This window comes from Rana temporaria, chromosome 2 (assembly GCF_905171775.1).
Source record: "Rana temporaria chromosome 2, aRanTem1.1, whole genome shotgun sequence".
Classification (NCBI taxonomy): domain Eukaryota; kingdom Metazoa; phylum Chordata; class Amphibia; order Anura; family Ranidae; genus Rana; species Rana temporaria.
The window spans coordinates 259,348,152-259,370,317 of record NC_053490.1 but is presented as its reverse complement, the minus strand read 5'-3'; the positions used below and the strand labels follow the sequence as shown (position 1 = coordinate 259,370,317).

Below are 22,166 nucleotides of genomic sequence, written 5' to 3'. Positions count from 1 at the left end.
CTATCCAGATCAACCTGTGTAGGTGCATGTGTGTCAATGTTGATAATCATTACCCATATCCCTGTATATTGTGTTCACTAAGATGCACCTCCAAGAGTCTTTTGAAAATATCAATACTCCTTGCTGACACCACCAATTGTGGAAGTGAGAGTTCCACATCCTTATCGCTCCGATCAGTGAAAAATCCCCAAGCAGCTTAAGGTTAAACCGCTTCTCCTACAATCCCATTGTGTGGCCCGTGTCTTCTTACACTCCCTGAGACTGAAAAGTTTCCTTCCTGCGCTGGGATCACCATTGAGGTATTTGTATACTGCTATCATATCTTCTCTCAAGCGTCTCTTCTACAGGGAGAACAAATTCAGTCGTTCCTCGTAATTGAGGTCCTTCATTCCGCCTACCAATTTAATTGCCCTTCTCTGGACTCTCTCCAGCTCCATCCTGTCCCCCCCCAAGACTGGTGACCAGAACTGGATGGAATACTCAAGATGTGGCCAGACCAGAGATTTAAAAAGTGGCAGGATAATCGTTTTATCTCTGGAGTAAATGCCCTTTTTTATGCAAGCTAATAGTCTGCTGACTTTGCTTGCTGCAGCTTGACATTGTCTGCTATTGCTCAGTCCGTCTTCTACCAGAACCCCCAGATCTTTCTCCATTCTCGATTACCCCAGAGGTCCTTCCCCTAGTAAACAGTTTGCATTTAAATTCTTAGCCCCAAGTGCATCACTTTCCATTTTTCAACATTAAACCTCATTAGCCATGTAGTTGCCCACCCCATTATTTTATTTAGGTCTTTCTGTAAAATGTCTGTATCCTGATGTGAAGCCCTGTATATTTTTGTATCGTCCGCAAAAATGGAGATTGAGCCATCTATACCAACCTCTATAGGTGCGGCACAATATCTCCATATGACACCAACAATGGAGTACAATTACTCCTATTGTACCTCTATAGGTGCGGCACAATATCTCCATATAACACCAACAGTGGGGTACAATTACTCCTAATAACACCAACGGGGCACAATTCCTCCCACTGACACCAATAATGGGATATATTTCTTTCCCACTGACGTCAGCAACTATTCTACTTCCAGTGACCACAGTCTGTCCCCCTAAAGTTTGAAGGACAGTAAACTGGCCCTTTGTTTAGATCGTTTGGAGACCCCTGGTCTAGAACACTGGTATTAACCAGTACTGCGAATTATAATTTGTGGTACATCGCACCATATAGCTTGCATGTAAATCAAGTCATATAGGTTGGTGAATGTTTTAATTTTCTAAAAAGACCCTGCATGTACAAAAAAATACTTGATTTGTCAGAAATGCAATACTCCCCATTGTTGGCTGACAACACAGCATTATTGTGGACTGAATGGTGTCAGCACTGCCCAGTTGTCTTTTCTTAAACTACCTAAAGTGTTACTAAACCCACAACAGTAAAATCAGTCTGTATATGCAGTAAAACATGCTTGTTATACTCACAGTAGAACCTAAGGGGTTAGTCCTCTGCATTGAGTAAAAAGTTTGATCCCGTCTTCTGATCTTCCCCTTCTTTTACTGTCCCCAATCCATCTCCTGATAGAACAGAGCACTGGGGCACTCTGCACATGCTCAGTTTGATGTGTATTGCTAGAGAGTTTTTTTTTTTATTCTTGGAAAGGTGCATGTGATCAACACAGGGCCAATCAGTACTGTGCAGACAAAGGGTCATAGGATCTGCAGCCTCATAGGTCAGTTAGTGTAGAATGAAAAATGCCTTCTACGAGCTTAAAACAGACGTGGATAGAAGCCACAAGACTGCTATATACAGCTGATAAGAAAAGGTATTTAGCAGTTTATATTTACTAAAATAATTGCATTTCCATGTTCTGTGTATTGTGGGAGACCAGATGTAGTGAATGCAGGCTCCTGGGTTTAGTAACACTTTTATCCCTCCCCCACTCCTCATCTGTTCAACATAGGGAATAATTGTACTGAAGTCCAAGATATGAATTAGAAGGACATGACAGCTCTCAGTTTTCAAAATGATCAAACGGGTAATTTTTTTTACATAAAAATAAAAAATTTAATCAAAACAAGTATAACAAAAAAAGTATCCAATGATCTAATTTGCAAACCAAAAGGGAGCAAATAAGACAAGATCATTGCCGGGGTTTTTTACATTTTTTTACTATGGAAAATACATGATTCTGCTCAGACAATGCCAATTCCAGACAGCATCGTTATTTTACTTATTTCTCAAAGACATACCAGAGTTATGCAAGCCACCATCACAAGATTTATTTAGTGTCAGGTGGGACAATGGCTGTGCATTCAATAACCTGTAGAAAGAACATGTTTGGCATAACTGATAAACTACTGAATTGCAGAAACTATGACAACAGTTATAGTAAGCTCAGCACTGGCTTCTTGTTTCTATGTGTGTATCTGTAGAGGAGTTAGATGATAAATCCTAATTGCGGCAGTGGCTGATAAAATAACTATGTGATCTCTGTAAAACACCAAAGAACATGATGGGGCTTTACAAAATGATTGAAACAAAACACAACAAGCACTGCATTTTTTTTTATAGATGATTTTCTCTCAGGGCACTAGCTTGTACTACAGACTATGGATTTCAAAACAGTCCATTATAAGACAGGAAAATCGTATTTGCATATTGTCCCCCCGGAGGCAACATAAAAATACCCGCCATCCTCTTATGTCACATTCAGAATCTCTGTGTAAGTGCAGGTAATTGACTTTAACAACATGGGGAAATTAAACAACTTTGCTAAACTTCACTGCAGGTGATGAATACCTAATTGTCTGCAAACACTTGCTGTGCTCTGCATGAAAAAGGTTAGGTACATTATGTTATAATTTAATGACAAAACACCAGTGAATAGAACTGAGGAATCTAAATACATTTGAACCCGATGAACTGGTCTAGGAAGAGAAAAAGCTGTGTATGGTTAATGATGTGTCATTTTGATGTGTGGGCAGATATATGAAATCCATTAAAGCATGCCAATTTAATAGTGATCAATGGCGTCTCATATTCCATATAATCAAAAGTAATGCAATAGAAAGTCAGCCGTACTTACAGCTTTTGCAGACACAAATCCTCCTGGGGCCATTCCAATGCCAGTTGAAAGTTCAAACAAATCATTGAGTCCGCTGCTGACCACAGCTGGAGTAGGCGATGGAGCAAAAGTAGCTGGTACAGAGGAAGGAATAAATGTCTGTCCTACCTAAAAAAAAGAAAAAGAAAAAACACTATTCAGTTACAAGACTGGACACTCCGTGGGATAGCTCCTATCTGCTTTAAACTGAAACGTCATGCTAAAAATTTGATTTCAGATGCACAGGAAATGTTATTGTTTCCCGAGCTCTGAAGCCATGCATAAAGCCTCATCATAAACAGAAAAAAAAATCTTTTCAGGGGCAATTAAAGCCAAGTCACCAAAATATAGAATATTTAGTGAAGATCCTAGTACACACATGTAAATAAAATGGAAAAGCACACAAAAATAGTCTTCTAAAACCAGGTTATATGCTGTCCTGCTTCTTATTTCAAAAGATGCAGCCAAGGACCAGGGATCGCTTGCAGAAAAGTCTCAAGGTAGCAGCATGTAATTTATAGAACAAGGCATGACACATAGATGTATTATGTCGTCTTTATGGGCAAAGGGGAGGGGACGGCTGCCTTGAGATCAACATTGCTACCACTAAAGCCTACAGAAAGCCAAATGGGACAGAGATTAAGACTGGCCATACATTATACAATTTCCTTTATATTTACCAAAACCATGCAATATGAGGTCAAATCTAAACACTTTCCCAATTTGTATACAATCAGGACGGCCCTTGCACTACATAGTTGAAGGTAAATCTAATGGAAGATGAACAAAAAAACTGTATCGTGTATGGCGAGCTTTACACATTGATATATCAAGAATGTTGGCTGCAGAACAAAAATGTAAAATGTAAAAAACAGGATTTTTAAAACAGCTTACCTGTAAAATAATTTTCTTAAAGTACACCACGGGACACAGAGCCTTTATCTTTACATAATGGGTTAAGGATCAGCAGCGGTGATTGGACACTGGCACAACCAATTGAAGACAGTTCCCCTCCATATTACCCCTCCCATCAGGGAAGCACCTCAGTTTTGTAGCAAGAAATAAGGTTCCCATAAGAAGGGGGAACCTCTGTGTCCCGTGGTGTACTCCAAGAAAAGGAGTGTACATGTAAGCTGTTTTAAAAATCCTGTTTTCTTTATCGTACACCACGGGACACAGAGCCTTTATCTTTACATAATGGGACGTCCCAGAGCAATGCTCCATATGAAGGGGGGGAGACACAGATCAAGCAGGACGCCATGGACCAGAAGCTTTTTACCGCTGCCTGCAGCACACTTCGCCAGAAGGCGGCATCCTCCTGTCCTCTCACGTCCACCTGACAAAATCTGGAAAATGTGTGGATTGAGGACCAAGTTGCAGCTTTACAGATCTGAGTCACCGAAGCCTGGTGGTGCACTGCCCATGAAGCACTTATTGCCCTGGTAGAGTGCGCCCTAACAGAAAAAGGAGGAGTCCTATTCTTTAAACCATATGCTTGAATAATTGTCTGTCGAATCCACCTGGAGATAGTGGATCTTGATGCCGCTTGTCCCTTCTTGGGACCATCTGGCAAAATAAACAAACCATCTGTTTTACGTATCTGAGCGGTTGCCTGCAGATATGCCTTTACTGCTCTCACGAGATCTAGAGAGTGTAATAATTTTTCCTCCGCTGTCTGCGGATCTGGAAAAAGGAAGGCAGGACAATGTCCTGATTTAAATGAAAAGCCGACACCACCTTAGGTAAAAAGGCAGGATGGTGTCGTAGTACAATATTGTCTTTATGACAAACTAAAGGCTCTTTACAGGAAAGAGCTGCTAATTCAGATACTCTTCTAGCCGAAGAGATAGCAATCAAAAAGGCCAACTTCCTGCTTAAAAGAATCAGTGGAATGTGGCGAATAGGTTCAAAGGGTTTCTTCTGCAACACTGATAATACAGATCCCATGGGCACAAGGGAGACTTGACTGGCAGATTGATCTGCAGTACCCCCTGAATGAAGGCCCGCACTAGGGAATGAGATGCCAGTGGTTTTTGAAAGAAGACTGATAGAGCCGATATTTGACCCTTAATGGTACTAAGGGCTCATTTCATATCCACTCCTAGCTGGCAAAAGGCAAGAATCCTATTTATGTCATATCTTTGAGGATTCCATTTGTTGGTTTCACACCATGAAACATATGCTTTCCAGACTCTGTAGTAAATAAGTCTGGAAGCTAGCTTTCTAGCATTAATAATTATAGAAAGTACTGGACCTGAGATCCCTCTGTTCCTCAGAATGTGGGTCTCAGCAGCCAAACCGTTAAACTTAGAGTTTGTAAGGAAGGGTGGAACACTGGACCTTGCGACAGCAGGTCGTAATGAAGCGCAAGCTTCCAAGGTGTTCCTACCGCCATCTTTATGATCTCGGCGTACCAAGGTCTTCTGGGCCAATTTGGAGCCACGTGATCAATACTTAGGATAATCAAATCACAAAAAAATACATACTCAGAATTAAAATAAGTCTCTCAAAAGTTATTGTGTTGGGCTTCTTTTTCACCAAACGTGCTACTGTAATTGGTTGACCACAATGAGTTGTGGTCTCACCTGGTCTCCATGACCTTATTAGCTATGTAGGGTCAAATAAGGCTTGCATCCCCCTCTGTGGACATATATTATCTCCTTAGTCCCGCTAACCACTTTCCCTGGTGGTAATGCCTCCCCTTCTGTGCTCCGTCAATGATCCAATATCTCAGACGGATAATTTGGATACTGTCCCCTTAAGGCACTCTCCAGCTTTTTCCAACCTCTCAGCAGTATATAGGACAGAAAATACTACATAGCACTTTATCTTTTTTAAACATTTATTCACGCTCTCCACAATTTGCAGAATAACACTCACATTATAATGATGCTAAACTGCACCAAAGTAAACCAGCATATGCAGAAATTACTCTCCAGTTAAACAGTCTGTCCTATGCCATTTACTGATCTTCCGTTTAACTTATGTGTGATGACATCATTCCGTAAGCCCCACTCCTACGCGTTTTGTCAGAGTCACGTGACTTCATGGGGAGGGACCCTGTGATGAAATGTGTAGGTGTTGGGGTTACTGCATGACATTGTCACGCATGGGTAAAGCAGAAGATCTGTAAGTAGCTTAGGAGAGCTGCAGCTGTTAAACTATAGAGTAATTTCTACAAATGGTGGTTAGCACCATTCTAATGTGAGTACAGTTCTGCAAATTGTGGAGAGAGTGAATGAATGTTTAAAAGGATAAAAAGCTGTGTAGTATTTTTTGTCTTCTATACTGCTGAGCGATTGGAGAGAGCTGGAGAGTGCGTTAAAGGGATAGAATCCAAATCATCGGGTGGAGATATTAGATCATTTACCAGAGCACAGAAGAAGGGATTAGCACCAGGGAAAGTAGTCAGCGAGACTGTGGAGACAATATTCAGATAGCATTCTGATCATATTAGTATATGGAAAAAGCGCTTCACCATTGCATATATTAATTTTCCTCACTTCCTGTTCCAGTAACTACAGAGAGTGCAGAATTATTAGGCAAATGAGTATTTTGACCACATCATCCTCTTTATGCATGTTGTCTTACTCCAAGCTGTATAGGCTCGAAAGCCTACTACCAATTAAGCATATTAGGTGATGTGCATCTCTGTAATGAGAAGGGGTGTGGTCTAATGACATCAACACCCTATATCAGGTGTGCATAATTATTAGTCAACTTCCTTTCCTTTGGCAAAATGGGCCAAAAGAAGGACTTGACAGGCTCAGAAAAGTCAAAAATAGTGAGATATCTTGCAGAGGGATGCAGCACTCTTAAAATTGCAAAGCTTCTGAAGCGTGATCATCAAACAATCAAGCGTTTCATTCAAAATAGTCAACAGGGTCGCAAGAAGCGTGTGGAAAAACCAAGGCGCAAAATAACTGCCCATGAACTGAGAAAAGTCAAGCGTGCAGCTGCCAAGATGCCACTTGCCACCAGTTTGGCCATATTTCAGAGCTGCAACATAACTGGAGTGCCCAAAAGCACAAGGTGTGCAATACTCAGAGACATGGCCAAGGTAAGAAAGGCTGAAAGACGACCACCACTGAACAAGACACACAAGCTGAAACGTCAAGACTGGGCCAAGAAATATCTCAAGACTGATTTTTCTAAGGTTTTATGGACTGATGAAATGAGAGTGAGTCTTGATGGGCCAGATGGATGGGCCCGTGGCTGGATTGGTAAAGGGCAGAGAGCTCCAGTCCGACTCAGACGCCAGCAAGGTGGAGGTGGAGTACTGGTTTGGGCTGGTATCATCAAAGATGAGCTTGTGGGGCCTTTTCGGATTGAGGATGGAGTCAAGCTCAACTCCCAGTCCTACTGCCAGTTTCTGGAAGACACCTTCTTCAAGCAGTGGTACAGGAAGAAGTCTGCATCCTTCAAGAAAAACATGATTTTCATGCAGGACAATGCTCCATCACACGCGTCCAAGTACTCCACAGCGTGGCTGGCAAGAAAGGGTATAAAAGAAGAAAATCTAATGACATGGCCTCCTTGTTCACCTGATCTGAACCCCATTGAGAACCTGTGGTCCATCATCAAATGTGAGATTTACAAGGAGGGAAAACAGTACACCTCTCTGAACAGTGTCTGTGAGGCTGCGGTTGCTGCTGCACGCAATGTTGATGGTGAACAGATCAAAACACTGACAGAATCCATGGATGGCAGGCTTTTGAGTGTCCATGCAAAGAAAGGTGGCTATATTGGTCACTGATTTGTTTTTGTTTTGTTTTTGAATGTCAGAAATGTATATTTGTGAATGTTGAGATGTTATATTGGTTTCACTGGTAAAAATAAATAATTGAAATGGGTATATATTTTTTTTTGTTAAGTTGCCTAATAATTATGCACAGTAATAGTCACCTGCACACACAGATATCCCCCTAAAATAGCTAAAACTAAAAACAAACTAAAAACTACTTCCAAAAATATTCAGCTTTGATATTAATGAGTTTTTTGGGTTCATTGAGAACATGGTTGTTGTTCAATAATAAAATTAATCCTCAAAAATACAACTTGCCTAATAATTCTGCACTCCCTGTACAGTCATCGACAAATGCGATCTCTCCATTTGTCACACATATAGCCATAAAACATCTGTTTTTTTATATGGAAGGGAAAGGTTGAAACCCCTGTTGGGCTTTAATTGTTATTTACCCCACTGACAAAGAACCCAGATCGCAGTTAAAATTTGAGAGGTTCTGGCCTTAAAAAAAAGATATTTTTTTTTAGTTTTGGATGGAGTGGAGACGGATTAGAACACCAGTTTTTATTGCTGTCTTTCTGCCCATTAGGGAGATTCACCCTCTCCATTTGTCCTTTCTACTGTTATCATTAACAGTGAAAGTAAAAGAAAATCCCAAATTTTGAGATGTCCCCAAAAAAGTAAGAGAGAGAAAATCTTCCAATGGGGTCACTAGTTCTGGTTATCTGGGGTCCCCAAGGAGTACCTTTAATTTGCAGGGATTTCCTCTTGCTTGCTGTTAGGCTATGGGACAGGAAGTGAAGGTAAATCTTTGGGACACAGTTGGTGAAAAAAAAAATCTGACAGGGGTTATAACTATCCCTTGCTCTATCCAAAATGAAAACGGTTTGCCTTTAGTTCTACTTTAATCCACTCGTCGGGAATATATATATATATATATATATATATATATATATATATATATATATATATATATACACACACACACACAGAAAACTTACACAGAATGTAAAACCTGTCAGAGAAAGATACAATTATTAATTAGTTATGGAGAAGAGAAAGTGCTTGAAAGAAAAAATATGTTTACAACTACTGCCAATTTTACTGAAAACACATGTGAAAGTTGCTTGCATCTTTCATTATTGTGGGTAGCAGTCATAAATGTTTAAATCTAGAGACCCAACTGACATGTTTTCAGAGACTTTTCCCCTCTAGTCAGTGCCGGTACTACCACTAGGCAGCCGCCTAGGGCGCCCTGCTGCAATTAACCAAGTTTCAGCATCAGCAGGCAGCCACCACTCCATTCACACATAGTGTCAGAGGTGCAGCGGCGGTGAAGGACTGTGTCTGTGTCCCGACTCCCGAATGAATGGAAGCAAGCAAACATTAATTGATAGGCACTGTTAGGCTGCATTTGATGGGCATTTACATGGGCAGGGGAAAGGGGGTGGGAGCAGGGGTGGAGCCAGGGGGGGGGGGCAGAAAAATTAGGTTTCGCCTAGGGTGTCAAAAATCCTTGCACCAGCCCTGCCTCTAGTCACCATTTATCAGGCACAGCTGCGGCCCAGTTTACATCACTTAGTAGTAGGATATTACCACCTATCTGACAGCTGCCTTATTTCCAACACTAGATCGTCTATGCTTTAAAAAGAAAAAAATATATATATCAAAAGTGCATTATGTTTAAACCACAGAGACAATTTGGGGTTGATTTGCAATCACAGGAGTCATGTATTCAAAGATAATAGTATTAAGCCTGAATTGTGCTGCTGAACCTTAATGACTTCTGTGAACAGGCTAGAAAACTGCATGTCAATCAGATGTTTATGACTGGTGCACTTCATGACCATCCACAATCAAACATGCACACAAAAGATCGCTATAAATGTTAAGGAAGTTTCCCATGGAGAAACTGATTGAGGGAAGTTTTTGCTGCATGACTCAAACAAAAGACATTTTATTTTTCCAAGAACTCCAATGTAGTTAAAGCGGGAGTTCACCCGAATTTTTTTTTTTAACATTAGATTGGGCCTAATTACGGGAAGCAGAATCGGGTGTTTTGTTTAAAATCAATGCAGTACTTACCGTTTTAGAGATAGATGTTCTCCGTGGCTTCCGGGTATGGGCTGCGGGACTGGGCGTTCCTATTTGATTGACAGCCTTCCGACGGTCGCATATAGCGCATCACAAGTTGCCGATTGTCGGTGCGGCTCTATGCGGCGCCTGCGCACCGACGTTCGGCTACTTTCGGAAACTGGTGACGCGCTGTATGCGACGGTCGGAAGGCTGTCAATCAAATAGGAACGCCCAGTCCCGCAGCCCATACCCGGAAGCCACGGAGAACATCTATCTCTAAAACGGTAAGTACTGCATTGACTTTAAACAAAACACCCGATTCTGCTTCCCGTAATTAGGCCCAATCTAATGTTAAAAATTGATTTTTTTGGGTGAACCTCCACTTTAAGACATCATAAATCATTAAGGGATTACAATGCCTACGTCCACATGGTTTAGCCAATATTTGCAAGACATTTTATTCAAAAACAACCCAATAGAAAAAGTAAAAACAAGAAAGCCATAGATGACCATATATAGTGTGTACATCATCATCGCAAATGGGGCTAAAGACAGAAGGGAGAAAGGCATGGAACCTTTGCAAATCTTAATACTGTATGTGTTTCATTTAGAGAGCTTTCCTCACTCCCTGTCTTTGCTTTACCACTTGCCCGCCTTATGCAAAAAGACGTCGGCAAAGTGGTTTCAATATTTTGAGTGGACATCATATGACGTCCTCAGGATATTGAGCCGCTGTCCAATCATGGCTGATCACGATGTAAACAGGAAAAGTCGGTAATCGGCTTTTCCTCACTCGCATCTGTCAGACGCGAGTAGAGGAGAGCCGATCCGCTGCTCCTCTGACAGGGGGGGGTTTGTGCTGATCGATCATCAGCACAGCCCCCCCCCCCCCCCGAGGATGCCCACACTGGACCACCAGGGATGCCACTAGACCACCAGGGATACCCACCACAGGTATGCCACCCTAGACCACCAGGGAAGACAATCACAAATAACGGATGCCAATCAGTGCCCACAATGGATGCCAATCAGTTCCCACAATGGGCATCACTGATTGGCAGGCATTGATGTTTGGCAGTGATCGGCATCTATTAGTACAACACATACATTAGTACGTTAGTGCCACCTATCAGTGCCCATCTATGCCCATCCGTGCCACCTATCAGTGCCCATCCATGCCACCTATCCATGCCCATCCGTGCCACCTATCAGTGCCCATCCGTGCCACCTATCAGTGCCCATCCGTGCCACCTATCAGTGCCCATCCGTGCCACCTATCAGTGCCCATCCGTGCCACCTATCAGTGCCCATCATCAGTGCCCATCAGTGCTGCCTTATCAGTGCCTGTCAGTGCAGTACCATCAGTGCCCATCCGTGAAGGAGAAAACGTACTTATTTACAATGTTTTATAACTGAAAACAAAAAAAACATATTTTTTTCTAAATTTTCAGTAATTTTTTTATAGAAAATAAAAATCCCAGAGGTGATCAAATACCACCAAAAGAAATCTCTATTTGTGGGAACAAAATGATAACAATTTAGTTTGGGTACAGTGTAGCACGACCACGCAATTGTCATTCAAAGTGCAACAGTGCTGAAAGCAAAAAATTGGTCTGGGCGGGAAGGTGTATAAGTGCCCTGTATGGAAGTGATTAAAAATACAGGGCCAGATTCTCGTAGATCGTCGTATCTTTGCACGGGCGTAACGTATCCGATTTACGTTACGCCTCCGCAACTTAGACGGGCAAGTGCTGCATTCTCAAAGCACTTGCTCCGTAAGTTGCGGCGGCGTAGCGTAAATAGGCCGGCATAAGCCCGCCTAATTCAAATGTGAAACAGGGGGGCGTGTTTTATGTAAAATAACCATGACCCGACGTGATTGACGTTTTTCACGAACGGCGCATGCACCGTCAGTGGACATATCCCAGTGTGCATTGCTCCAAATACGGCGCAAGGACGTATTGGTTTTGACGTGAACGTAAATTACGTCCAGCCCCATTCACGGACGACTTACGCAAACGACGTAAAATATTCAAAATTTGACGCGGGAACGACGTCCATACTTAACATTGGTACGCCGCATGTACGCCACCATATAGCAGGGGTAACTTTACGCCGGGAAAAGCCTAACGTAAACGGCGTATCTGTACTGCGTCGGCCGGGCGTACGTTCGTGAATTCGCGTATCTAGCTGATTTACATATTTCCAGGCGTAAATCAGTGTACACGCCCCTAGCGGCCAGCGTAAATATGCAGTTACGATCCGACGGCGTAAGAGACTTACGCCGGTCGGATCTAATAGAAATCTATGCGTAACTGATTCTAAGAATCAGGTGCATAGATACGACGGCTCAGACTCAGAGATACGACGGCGTATCTCCTTTGTGAATCTGGGCCAGGAACCGACTTAGTATAACGCAATATCATAGTGTGTCTGCAAAATTTGAATCTCTGTATTTGACAGGTCAAGTTTCAGTATGACAAGTAGAGATTTCCATTAATTCTGCAAATCATCTAGATTCTAGAAGGAACAACCCCACTGTAGTGGAGAAGGATCTGGGGGTCTTGGTAGATCATAAGCTCAATAATGGCATGCAATGCCAAGCTGCGGTTTCCAAAGCGAGCAAAGTCCTTTCTTGTATTAAGAGAGGTATGGACTCCAGAGAAAGAGATATAATTTTGCCCCTGTACAAAGCATTAGTAAGACCTCATCTGGAATATGCAGTTCAGTTTTGGGCACCAGTTCTCAAAAAGGATATCGGAGAACTGGAGAAAGTGCAGAGAAGGGCAACCAAATCAATAAGAGGAATGGAGGAGCTATGAGGAAAGATTAGAGGAACTGAATTTATTCACTCTTGAGAAGAGGAGAATAAGGGGGGGATATGATCAACATGTACAAATATATAAGGGGTCCATACAGTGGACTTGGTGTTGAGTTATTCACTTTACGTTCATCACAGATGACAAGGGGGCACGCTTTACGTCTAGAGGAAAAGAGATTTCACCTCCAAATACGGAAAGTTTTTTTCACCATAAGAGCTGTGAAAATGTGGAACAGACTCCCTCCAGAGGTGGTTCTGGCCAGCTCAGTAGATTGCTTTAGGAAAGGCCTGGATTCTTTCCTAAATGTACATAAAATAACTGAGTACTAAGATTTGTAGGTAAAGTTGATCCAGGGTAAATCCAATTGCCTCTCGGGGGATCAGGAAGGAATTTTTTCCCCTGCTGTAGCAAATTGGATCATGCTCTGCTGGGGTTTTTTGCCTTCCTCTGGATCAACTGTGGGTATGGAGTTGGGTATATGGGATTGCACTGTGTTTTTTATTGTGTTTGTTTATTTTTTGTGGTTGAACTGGATGGACTTGTGTCTTTTTTCAACCTGACTAACTATGTAACTGTACCCAAACCAAACAAAGCAGTTATCTTGAGAAAATATGCAACTTCATGGGACAACTTCACAACATAAGTCAGGCGAGCAGCCAGCATCTTCTGTCCATTCCCATTCTAGCCCTGTATTCTATCACTCTGGTGTACTCTGCTCTCCTACCAACCCCCAACAAAGCCCATACATCCTTCAGCAGCGCCTGAATCCAGTACTTGGAGTGGTATAGCTCAATCTCTAGGTCCTTCTTGGTCTCCATTTGAGGAGGCAGTAATTACCATCTGGTAAGTATCACATGCACGCTGTCAGTTGTTAAACATCTTTATTCGCAGATGTCCACAGAATATAGAAGGGAGGCAGCTTTGCAGCATATAAAACCAAAGAATGGCCTGAGGCATTCTGCACAGTGCAGTTTGGACCCCCTACAGACGTTTATCATTTACTATGATGACCAGGATTTATGCAGTCCTGTATTGAGGGACAATAACAAAAATTATGAGGGCCAGATTGATACACTTTATGTATTGGACTATTTGCTTGGCTTCCTGGTTAATTAACATCTTGAGTGAAACGTTTTTGTATCAGTCTTGTAATTCACACATTTTCAACACTGCACAGCTTGTCGGGTGGGACATTTATTGGCCAATGAGCACAAGAAAGCTGCCAAAGAATTGGCATCACCCAAATGGCTCTACAGTGTGGCAGGGGTATGTGAATCACAAGCTGTGTTAAACAAAACAAATCCTTAAGCCGGTTATAGACTGTTCGACTCTCGGCCGGTTCCTGCTGAACCGTGGGCAGGATGAATGCTTCCAAATTGATCAACTTGAGTACAACTTGATTCCCCCATCCGTGTTGATGGGGGAATCAAGCAAATTGCTTTCCTGTAACTCGTGGATGCAGGTAAGAAATGTGCTCTATCTAAGGCCAGCCTTATGCCGTGTACACACGATCGGAAATTCCGACAAGAAAACTGGATTTTTTTTCCCCGACGAAATGTTGGCTCAAACTTGTGTTGCATACACACGGTCACACAAATGTGGTCGAAAATTCCGACCATCGAGAACGCGGTGACGTGCAATATTTTTGCGCGTCGGAATTGCATACAGACGATCGGAATTTCTCACAAGAACTTTTGCCGTCGGAAAATTGAAGAACCAGCTCTCAAATTTTTGCTGTCGGAAATTCAGACAGGAAATGTCCGATGGGGCCTACACACGATCGGAATTTCCGACCAAAAGCTTTTCTTGTCAGAAATTCCGATCATTTGTATGCGGCATTAGGCAGGAAAAACCATTCCATTCATACATTTCTACTTTACAGTTTTTTCTCCCCATTAAATATTGGTACTGACTATGGTCTGGAACAATGGATGTTTATTTCAGGTCAATTGTACACTGCAACATGCATCTCAGGACAGTACATCTCATCTGCTTCCTACATGTGCTCTCTCTAAGATGGCTACTATGCCCCTTGTCATCACTGCTGGGTGGAGCCAGCCTTAAAGTGCCAGTACATGGGGAACCCTTCAGGTATAACAGACTAGCAGTAAGACATTTCAGCTGCCCATGGGTTTATGAAATCAGACAGTATAAAATAAACCTGAATATTTAAAAATCACTCAAACCGAAAAAAGAAAAAAAAGTTAATTAAAAGTATTATACGTATCTTACCGCAGGACTTCCTCCAATGCCGCCCCCAAGGTCGCTTCCCAACTGGAAGAGAAAAAGTGTAAAAGTTCAGTAAACTAAGTAGAAGAGATGGAATATGGATAGGCTAGCTTTAAAATGGGTAGGAAAATATCATGTTGCACGTTTTTGACAATAGTACACAAATCCATATGTAAATCTTACATCTAAATGTTAATAGAAAGGTTCTTAAACATGCATTTTTTTCCTAAAATGTAGGTATGGACCCTGACATGTGAAAAAAAAAAAATAATAGATATAAAACCAAAAAAAGGACCCCTAACAGATGCTTTAGGCCCCTTTCAGACGTCCACTCCGTCTGTCCGTTCATTACAAGTCCGTTAACGGACTTGTAATGAATCCCTATGGGGACGCGTCCGTTAGCGGATGGAGCATCCGCTAGCGTCCGCGTCAGTCGGGTTCCGCTTTTCCGAACGGAAGAAACCCTATTTTTCTTCCGTTCGGCGGAGCGGAACTGATGCAGACGGACAGACGGTCCGTCTGCATCAGGTTCCCCATAGGGGACAGCGGAGGAGAGACAGGGCGGTCCCTGCACTGTGTGCGGGGACCGCCCTATCCGCCGACAGCTGAGCGGGGATCCCCGCTGAGCTTTGGCGGACACACGGAGCGGACCCGGAAACGGTCCGCTCCGTGTGAAAGAGCCCTTACTATAATGACAAGTCATGGCCTCCCTTTAAAGCAGGACTCTTGTCACTCTTGTGCTTGGAGGATCAACTATCTATATGTAGTGATATAGTGGTATATAATTATCAATTACATCAGTATGAAAACAAGTCTACATACAGCAGTTTAAATCAAATTATTGTAAACGCTTCCAATGTTCTGTCTGTTACAAAAATTCTACAGGTACTGTAGAGAAAAACACTTGATGGTCCTGCCAGATATCCAGTGAACTCCCAACTTTCTGTTTGAACTGACAACACTCTATTGCATTGAAATACCAAGCAGTTTTATCAGACTTCTCCGATGCTGGACTACAGCAGACCTATTGTGGGGGTGAGGAAAGGGAAAATTCAGCAGAGGCTTTGCTAGGGGGGTGTGGTCCGCACCCGGGTGACACCCGCTAGAGGGGTGACACCATCCTGTTTTTTTTTTTAGCGGACATGCCCAGCAGGTGACACCTGCCAGAGGGGTGACACCGGGGCCGCCGCGCCACTAAACACCGTACTATATTGATTGGAGCGGTGCAAGCAGGGCATCTAGCCGTGCGGAGAGGCTGCCTGTAACATTCCTCAGTCAGGCTATCCCCGTGTGAGCCGGAGTTGGTGGGTGGAGCTGTGGGTGTGGCTGCCTCCTCTTCTCCTCCCACAGACTCCTTCACCATCGATGATGCTGCAGCACAAGCAGCTAGAGGTGAGGACACAGCAGCCCCGCCCACAAGCCCGGGTCTTCATCTGCATTCATGCTATGTAAGTAAGTTACTCTGCAGTGTCACTACATAGAGTTCCAAGATGCACTGTGCCACCACAGCCTACCTTGTACCACCCAGCCTGCCCTATACCACCCCAGCCTACCCTGTACCACCCAGCCTGCCCTGTGCAATGCCAGCCTACCCTGTACAACCCAGCCTGCCCTATGCAATTCCAGCCTGCCCTGTGCAATTCCAGCCTACTCTGTACCACTCCAGCCTACCCTGTACCACCCCAGCCTGCCCTGTACCACCCCAGCCTGCTCTGTGCCACCCCAGCCTGCCCTGTACCCCCCAAACAGCCCTGTACCACCCCAGCCTGCCCTGTACCACACAGCCTGCCCTGTACCACCACAGCCTGCCATATACCACCCCAGCCTGCCCTGTACCACCCCAGCCTGCCCTGTACCACCCCAAACTTTCCCATGCCACCCCAATCTGCCCTATGCCACCATAACTTGCCCTATACCACCCCAACCTGCCCAATACCACCCTAACTTGCCCTGTGCCACCCCAACTTGCACTGTGCCACCCCAACTTGCACTGTGCCACCCCAATCTGCCCTGTGCCACCCCAATCTGCCCTGTGCCACCCCAATCTGCCCTGTGCCACCCTAACTTGCCCTATACCACCCCAAGCTGCCCTATGCAACCCTAACTTGCCCTATACCACCCCAAACTACCCTATATCACCCCAACATGCCCTATACCACCTTAACCTGTCCTATACCACCCCACTAGACCAACCTGCCACTATACCACTATATACTACCCTAACCTGCCACTATACTGCCCTATACTATCATTTACAGGGGCTGGTTTGGGGTGCGCCCCGTGCGCTGCCTGCTTGGTGCTGGGCAGCCTAGACCGAGGGGGGGGTGACACCATGTTTTACCACACCGGATGACACCAACCCTAGTGACGCCACTGAAAGTCAGCAGAAAATAATTAGGCAGGGCTAAAGAAGTTGGTTTGGCTTTTATTGCTGCCGAGTTATGCTGTTGTTTGCTCAAACAGAAAATTAACCGCACACTGAATTACAGGCAGATTAATAGATATTTTTCTGTATGTTCAGAATTTTTAAGTAAATAAAACATGGGGAAATGTGCAAGTATTGTATTGTAAAGATGCAGATACACTGAATGTTTTTTTTTTTGGACCAGGCACATGCTTTAAGGAGAGATGTAAATCAAATCATCTCTCTCTTCATTGCCTGCTACAATCAATTAGAGCTGTACCATTCTCTGATTATTATTTTCTCTCTATCTTCCAAAACTGTTAAATCAAGCAGAAAAAGACACTAAGAACATGTTGGCCATATGTGTTTATTCTTTTTGCTGAAATGATAGATGGCAGTTATCATAGTCCCTGAAGAAAGGCTTAAGGCAACGTGAGTACCAGACAGAAGGTTTTGGGGACTGGCAGATGAGAAGGGCATATAGCACTGATAAATATGAAAAATACTTAAAAAATAAGGTAGAAAGTTAAATCGACTACGAGATACTGCCTGTAAATAGAGAAAACTACAAAAAAGAAAAGCGCTCATGCTTGGAAATGAAAAAGCTACAAGTGATAAGTATATAATTGTAACTCAAGCCTTTTTGTAATTTTGCGTTAATGAAACGACCTTTCTAGTTCAATCGGCAGCCATTTCCTTTTATTTTTTGCACAGAACTACCCCAGAAGTGCTTATCCCCAACTTCTTTGTATTAAGAATAAAGCCTGAAAATAAAGCCACGAATCTTGCCTGATAACGTTTTTTTTTACAGAGTAGCTCCATCTAGCTCAACCTATATACTAGTAACAATTCTAAACTCAACTATATATTAAAAATATATAAGCAAGATGACCGGATCACTGTGCTTACTAGGCATTTGAAAACCCTCTGCTTGGCTGATCACCCTGCGGAGATGTGAGGAAGTGGCATAAGGCCAAACAGTTTTCTGCATTCAATGGTTCTATCCAGGCCCTTAGCACATTAAATCCCTTATTAAAAGTGCACAGTTATTGAAAAGGGCTGCACTGCAATGCTGAAGAATTACGGCACTTTAAATGAAGTATTTTTAGTTAGAGAAGCTGCAAAAGGAACCGTACATTTTCTTGTATGTACCGGTATGAAATTGGAAGCTGGTTTCATTGCGATAAGAAAACCTAACTTTGTAGAAATAGTGCCATATTCTTATGGAGATTTTCATATGGCACAAAGGAAAATATATATACTGCATTTGATGTTAGGAATAAAGAAGATCAGTGAGGACCAAAGAGATAAAAAACAATCTTGTTGTGAACAAAAGAATGCAATGTAAGTGATCCACTAGTAACAGTGTACTATTTTTGATGGGGTAAGTGTAAAATCACTTCATTGCCTATAATCTGGTGTCTCAAGAACATCCAAGCCTGTGAAAATACAAGCCAAGAATGCAAAATCCTAGCCATTTGAATCTCCCTGTGGTCTTATACACACTCCTAATGCAGTCTAATTATGCACACACTCCTGATTTGAGATTGTAGTTATGCTCCGACATTGAAGATCTATTTTATATATATATATAAAATGTTTTAAGTTAACTTGGATGTAAATCCTCACATATACCCAGGGAAGTGAAAAGCCTCAGATGATACATAGGGATGAAACAAATCTCTCTACATAGGTTTTACATGTATATCTGCCATCTTCAGCCTTTATATATTCTTTAGAAAGTGAACATTGTGTTAGAATTTTTTTTTCCCATTCAACCTACAAAAACACCATAGTCATACACCTTATTAACGCAGCGAGATTATGTATACCCATAAAATGGAAACAATCCTCCCCGCCGACTATTCCAGATTGGTTCCGCAGGATCAATCATATTGCTAACATGGAAGAACTAATACACCTATCAAAGGAATCATCTAAGGACTATCACGATATGTGGTCATGCTGGACGCATTTTACAAATACTGCAGAATATCATAGGCTGATGACGTCCTGAAAATTTGATACATCCTCTTATTTATTTTTATTTTTTTAGTGAAAAGGAGAATATTATTTATCTTTAACCATCTAGACTATTGAACCCAGGCCAGCTTTGTTACACCAATCATAGCCTGATCCAATCTATTACATTCCCTCCCTTTACCGATTGTTTTCTTATGTAACTTTTTTTTTCTCTCCCTTCCTTACCCCTCCATTACATTTATCTGTAGATGTGAATAACTATGCGAGTTATGACTTATTTCATGCATTTATGTAGTCTATATTTACTACGTTTCTTATACTCTCACAATATGTGTAATGCTTTAATGATACTGTTTGTACCCTTATGCAGTGAAAATCTAATAAACATATTTAAAAAAAAAAAAAAAAAGATTTTTTTTTCTTCCTGTTAAGTACTGGGTATAAAGTCTTGGCATACACTGTGTGAGAGCTGATTTGAGGAAAAGGTACACACCCACCCTCTCTGCATAGGCAGAGGAAGGAAGGGATGTGCTGTGAATAGACCAACTCTCTTCTAATCTATTTTTAGCAACTACCCCAACACAAATTTCAGGCTGATTTTTATCTTGGTTGACGGAGAACTTGTCAGAAGTTATCATGCTAACAGAAGAATGGAGCAACAGAAAGACACGAAATGTAGTGCTTTGGAGAGAGATAAGAAAACACTGCAGATATATGTGCTTAGGTCAAATTTCAGGAATCAGGTTTACATCCACTTTAAGGAGAGGGGACATAAATTCTATGTCTGACTCATCTGAATGCACAAATAAATTGTGGAAAATTATTTAAAAATATATCAAATTTAAACAGGCTTGATTACCTAAAAATTTGATTATGAAAGCTGCACTGAAGACTAACTGTACTTTAACAAATTTGTCGGTAGACAATAGACAGTCAGTATACAGGGAGTGCAGAATTATTAGGCAAATTAGTATTTTGACCACATCATCCTCTTTATGCATGTTGTCTTACTCCAAGCTGTATAGGCTCGAAAGCCTACTACCAATTAAGCATATTGGGTGATGTGCATCTCTGTAATGAGAAGGGGTGTGGTCTAATGACATCAACACCCTATATCAGGTGTGCATAATTATTAGGCAACTTCCTTTCCTTTGGCAAAATGGGTCAAAAGAAGGACTTGACAGGCTCAGAAAAGTCAAAAATAGTGAGATATCTTGCAGAGGGATGCAGCACGCTTAAAATTGCAAAGCTTCTGAAGCGTGATCATCGAACAATCAAGCGTTTCATTCAAAATAGTCAACAGGGTCGCAAGAAGCGTGTGGAAAAACCAAGGCGCAAAATAACTGCCCATGAACTGAGAAAAGTGAAGCGTGCAGCTGCCAAGATGCCACTTGCCACCAGTTTGGCCATATTTCAGAGCTGCAACATGACTGGAGTGCCCAAAAGCACAAGGTGTGCAATACTCAGAGACATGGCCAAGGTAAGAAAGGCTGAAAGACGACGACCACTGAACAAGACACACAAGTTGAAACGTCAAGACTGGGCCAAGAAATATCTCAAGACTGATTTTTCTAAGGTTTTATGGACTGATGAAATGAGAGTGAGTCTTGATGGGCTAGATGGATGGGCCCGTAGCTGGATTGGTAAAGGGCAGGGAGCTCCAGTCCGACTCAGACGCCAGCAAGGTGGAGGTGGAGTACTGGTTTGGGCTGGTATCATCAAAGATGAGCTTGTGGGGCCTTTTCGGGTTGAGGATGGAGTCAAGCTCAACTCCCAGTCCTACTGCCAGTTTCTGGAAGACACCTTCTTCAAGCAGCGGTACAGGAAGAAGTCTGCATCCTTCAAGAAAAACATGATTTTCATGCAGGACAATGCTCCATCACACGCATCCAAGTACTCCACAGCGTGGCTGGCAAGAAAGGGTATAAAAGAAGAAAAACTAATGACATGGCCTCCTTGTTCACCTGATCTGAACCCCATTGAGAACCTGTGGTCCATCATCAAATGTGAGATTTACAAGGAGGGAAAACAGTACACCTCTCTGAACAAAGTCTGGGAGGCTGTGGTTGCTGCTGCACGCAATGTTGATGGTGAACAGATCAAAACACTGACATAATCCATGGATGGCAGGCTTTTGAGTGTCCTTGCAAAGAAAGGTGGCTATATTGGTCACTGATTTGTTTTTGTTTTGTTTTTGAATGTCAGAAATTTATATTTGTGAATGTTGAGATGTTATATTGGTTTCACTGGTAAAAATAAATAATTGAAATGGGTATATATTTGTTTTTTGTTAAGTTGCCTAATAATTATGCACAGTAATAGTCACCTTCACACACAGATATCCCCCTAAAATAGCTAAAACTAAAAACAAACTAAAAACTACTTCCAAAAATATTCAGCTTTGATATTAATGAGTTTTTTGGGTTCATTGAGAACATGGTTGTTGTTCAATAATAAAATTAATCCTCAAAAATACAACTTGCCTAATAATTCTGCACTCCCTGTACTGCCAATGTATAATCATACACCTTTTAAAAGCAGTAATACTCCTAACTCCCACATTCTCATGGTTAAAAGGGCCAAGTACACCCACTGGGGGAAAAGCAAGGGTCTACTTTTCCAGTATGTTTCCAACCCTAACTACGCATGCTGGCAGTTTACTGCAAGATAATATTTGGTTATTCTTTGTATCTACTGCAATGATTTACTTGACACCTGTCATGGCAGAAATTCATAGGCTCTAGACCTTGATTTCAACTCATACAATAATGTATCTCATTTGGCAGGATTCATATCTGTGTA

The 22,166-nt window shown here is 42.3% G+C and overlaps 1 protein-coding gene across 2 annotated transcripts in view; it reads right to left on the bottom strand.

Moving 5' to 3' along the window:
• The window catches only part of LOC120926690 (AP-1 complex subunit beta-1), a 191,531-nt gene that overhangs the window by 55,270 nt on the left and 114,095 nt on the right, over positions 1-22,166 (bottom strand). For both annotated transcript variants that reach the window (XM_040336836.1, XM_040336837.1), the window contains 2 exons: positions 14,981-15,022; positions 3,086-3,232 (listed from right to left, as the gene is read on the bottom strand). In XM_040336836.1, the coding sequence (XP_040192770.1) occupies positions 3,086-3,232; positions 14,981-15,022 (189 nt within the window). The remainder of the gene's footprint in view (positions 1-3,085; positions 3,233-14,980; positions 15,023-22,166) is intronic.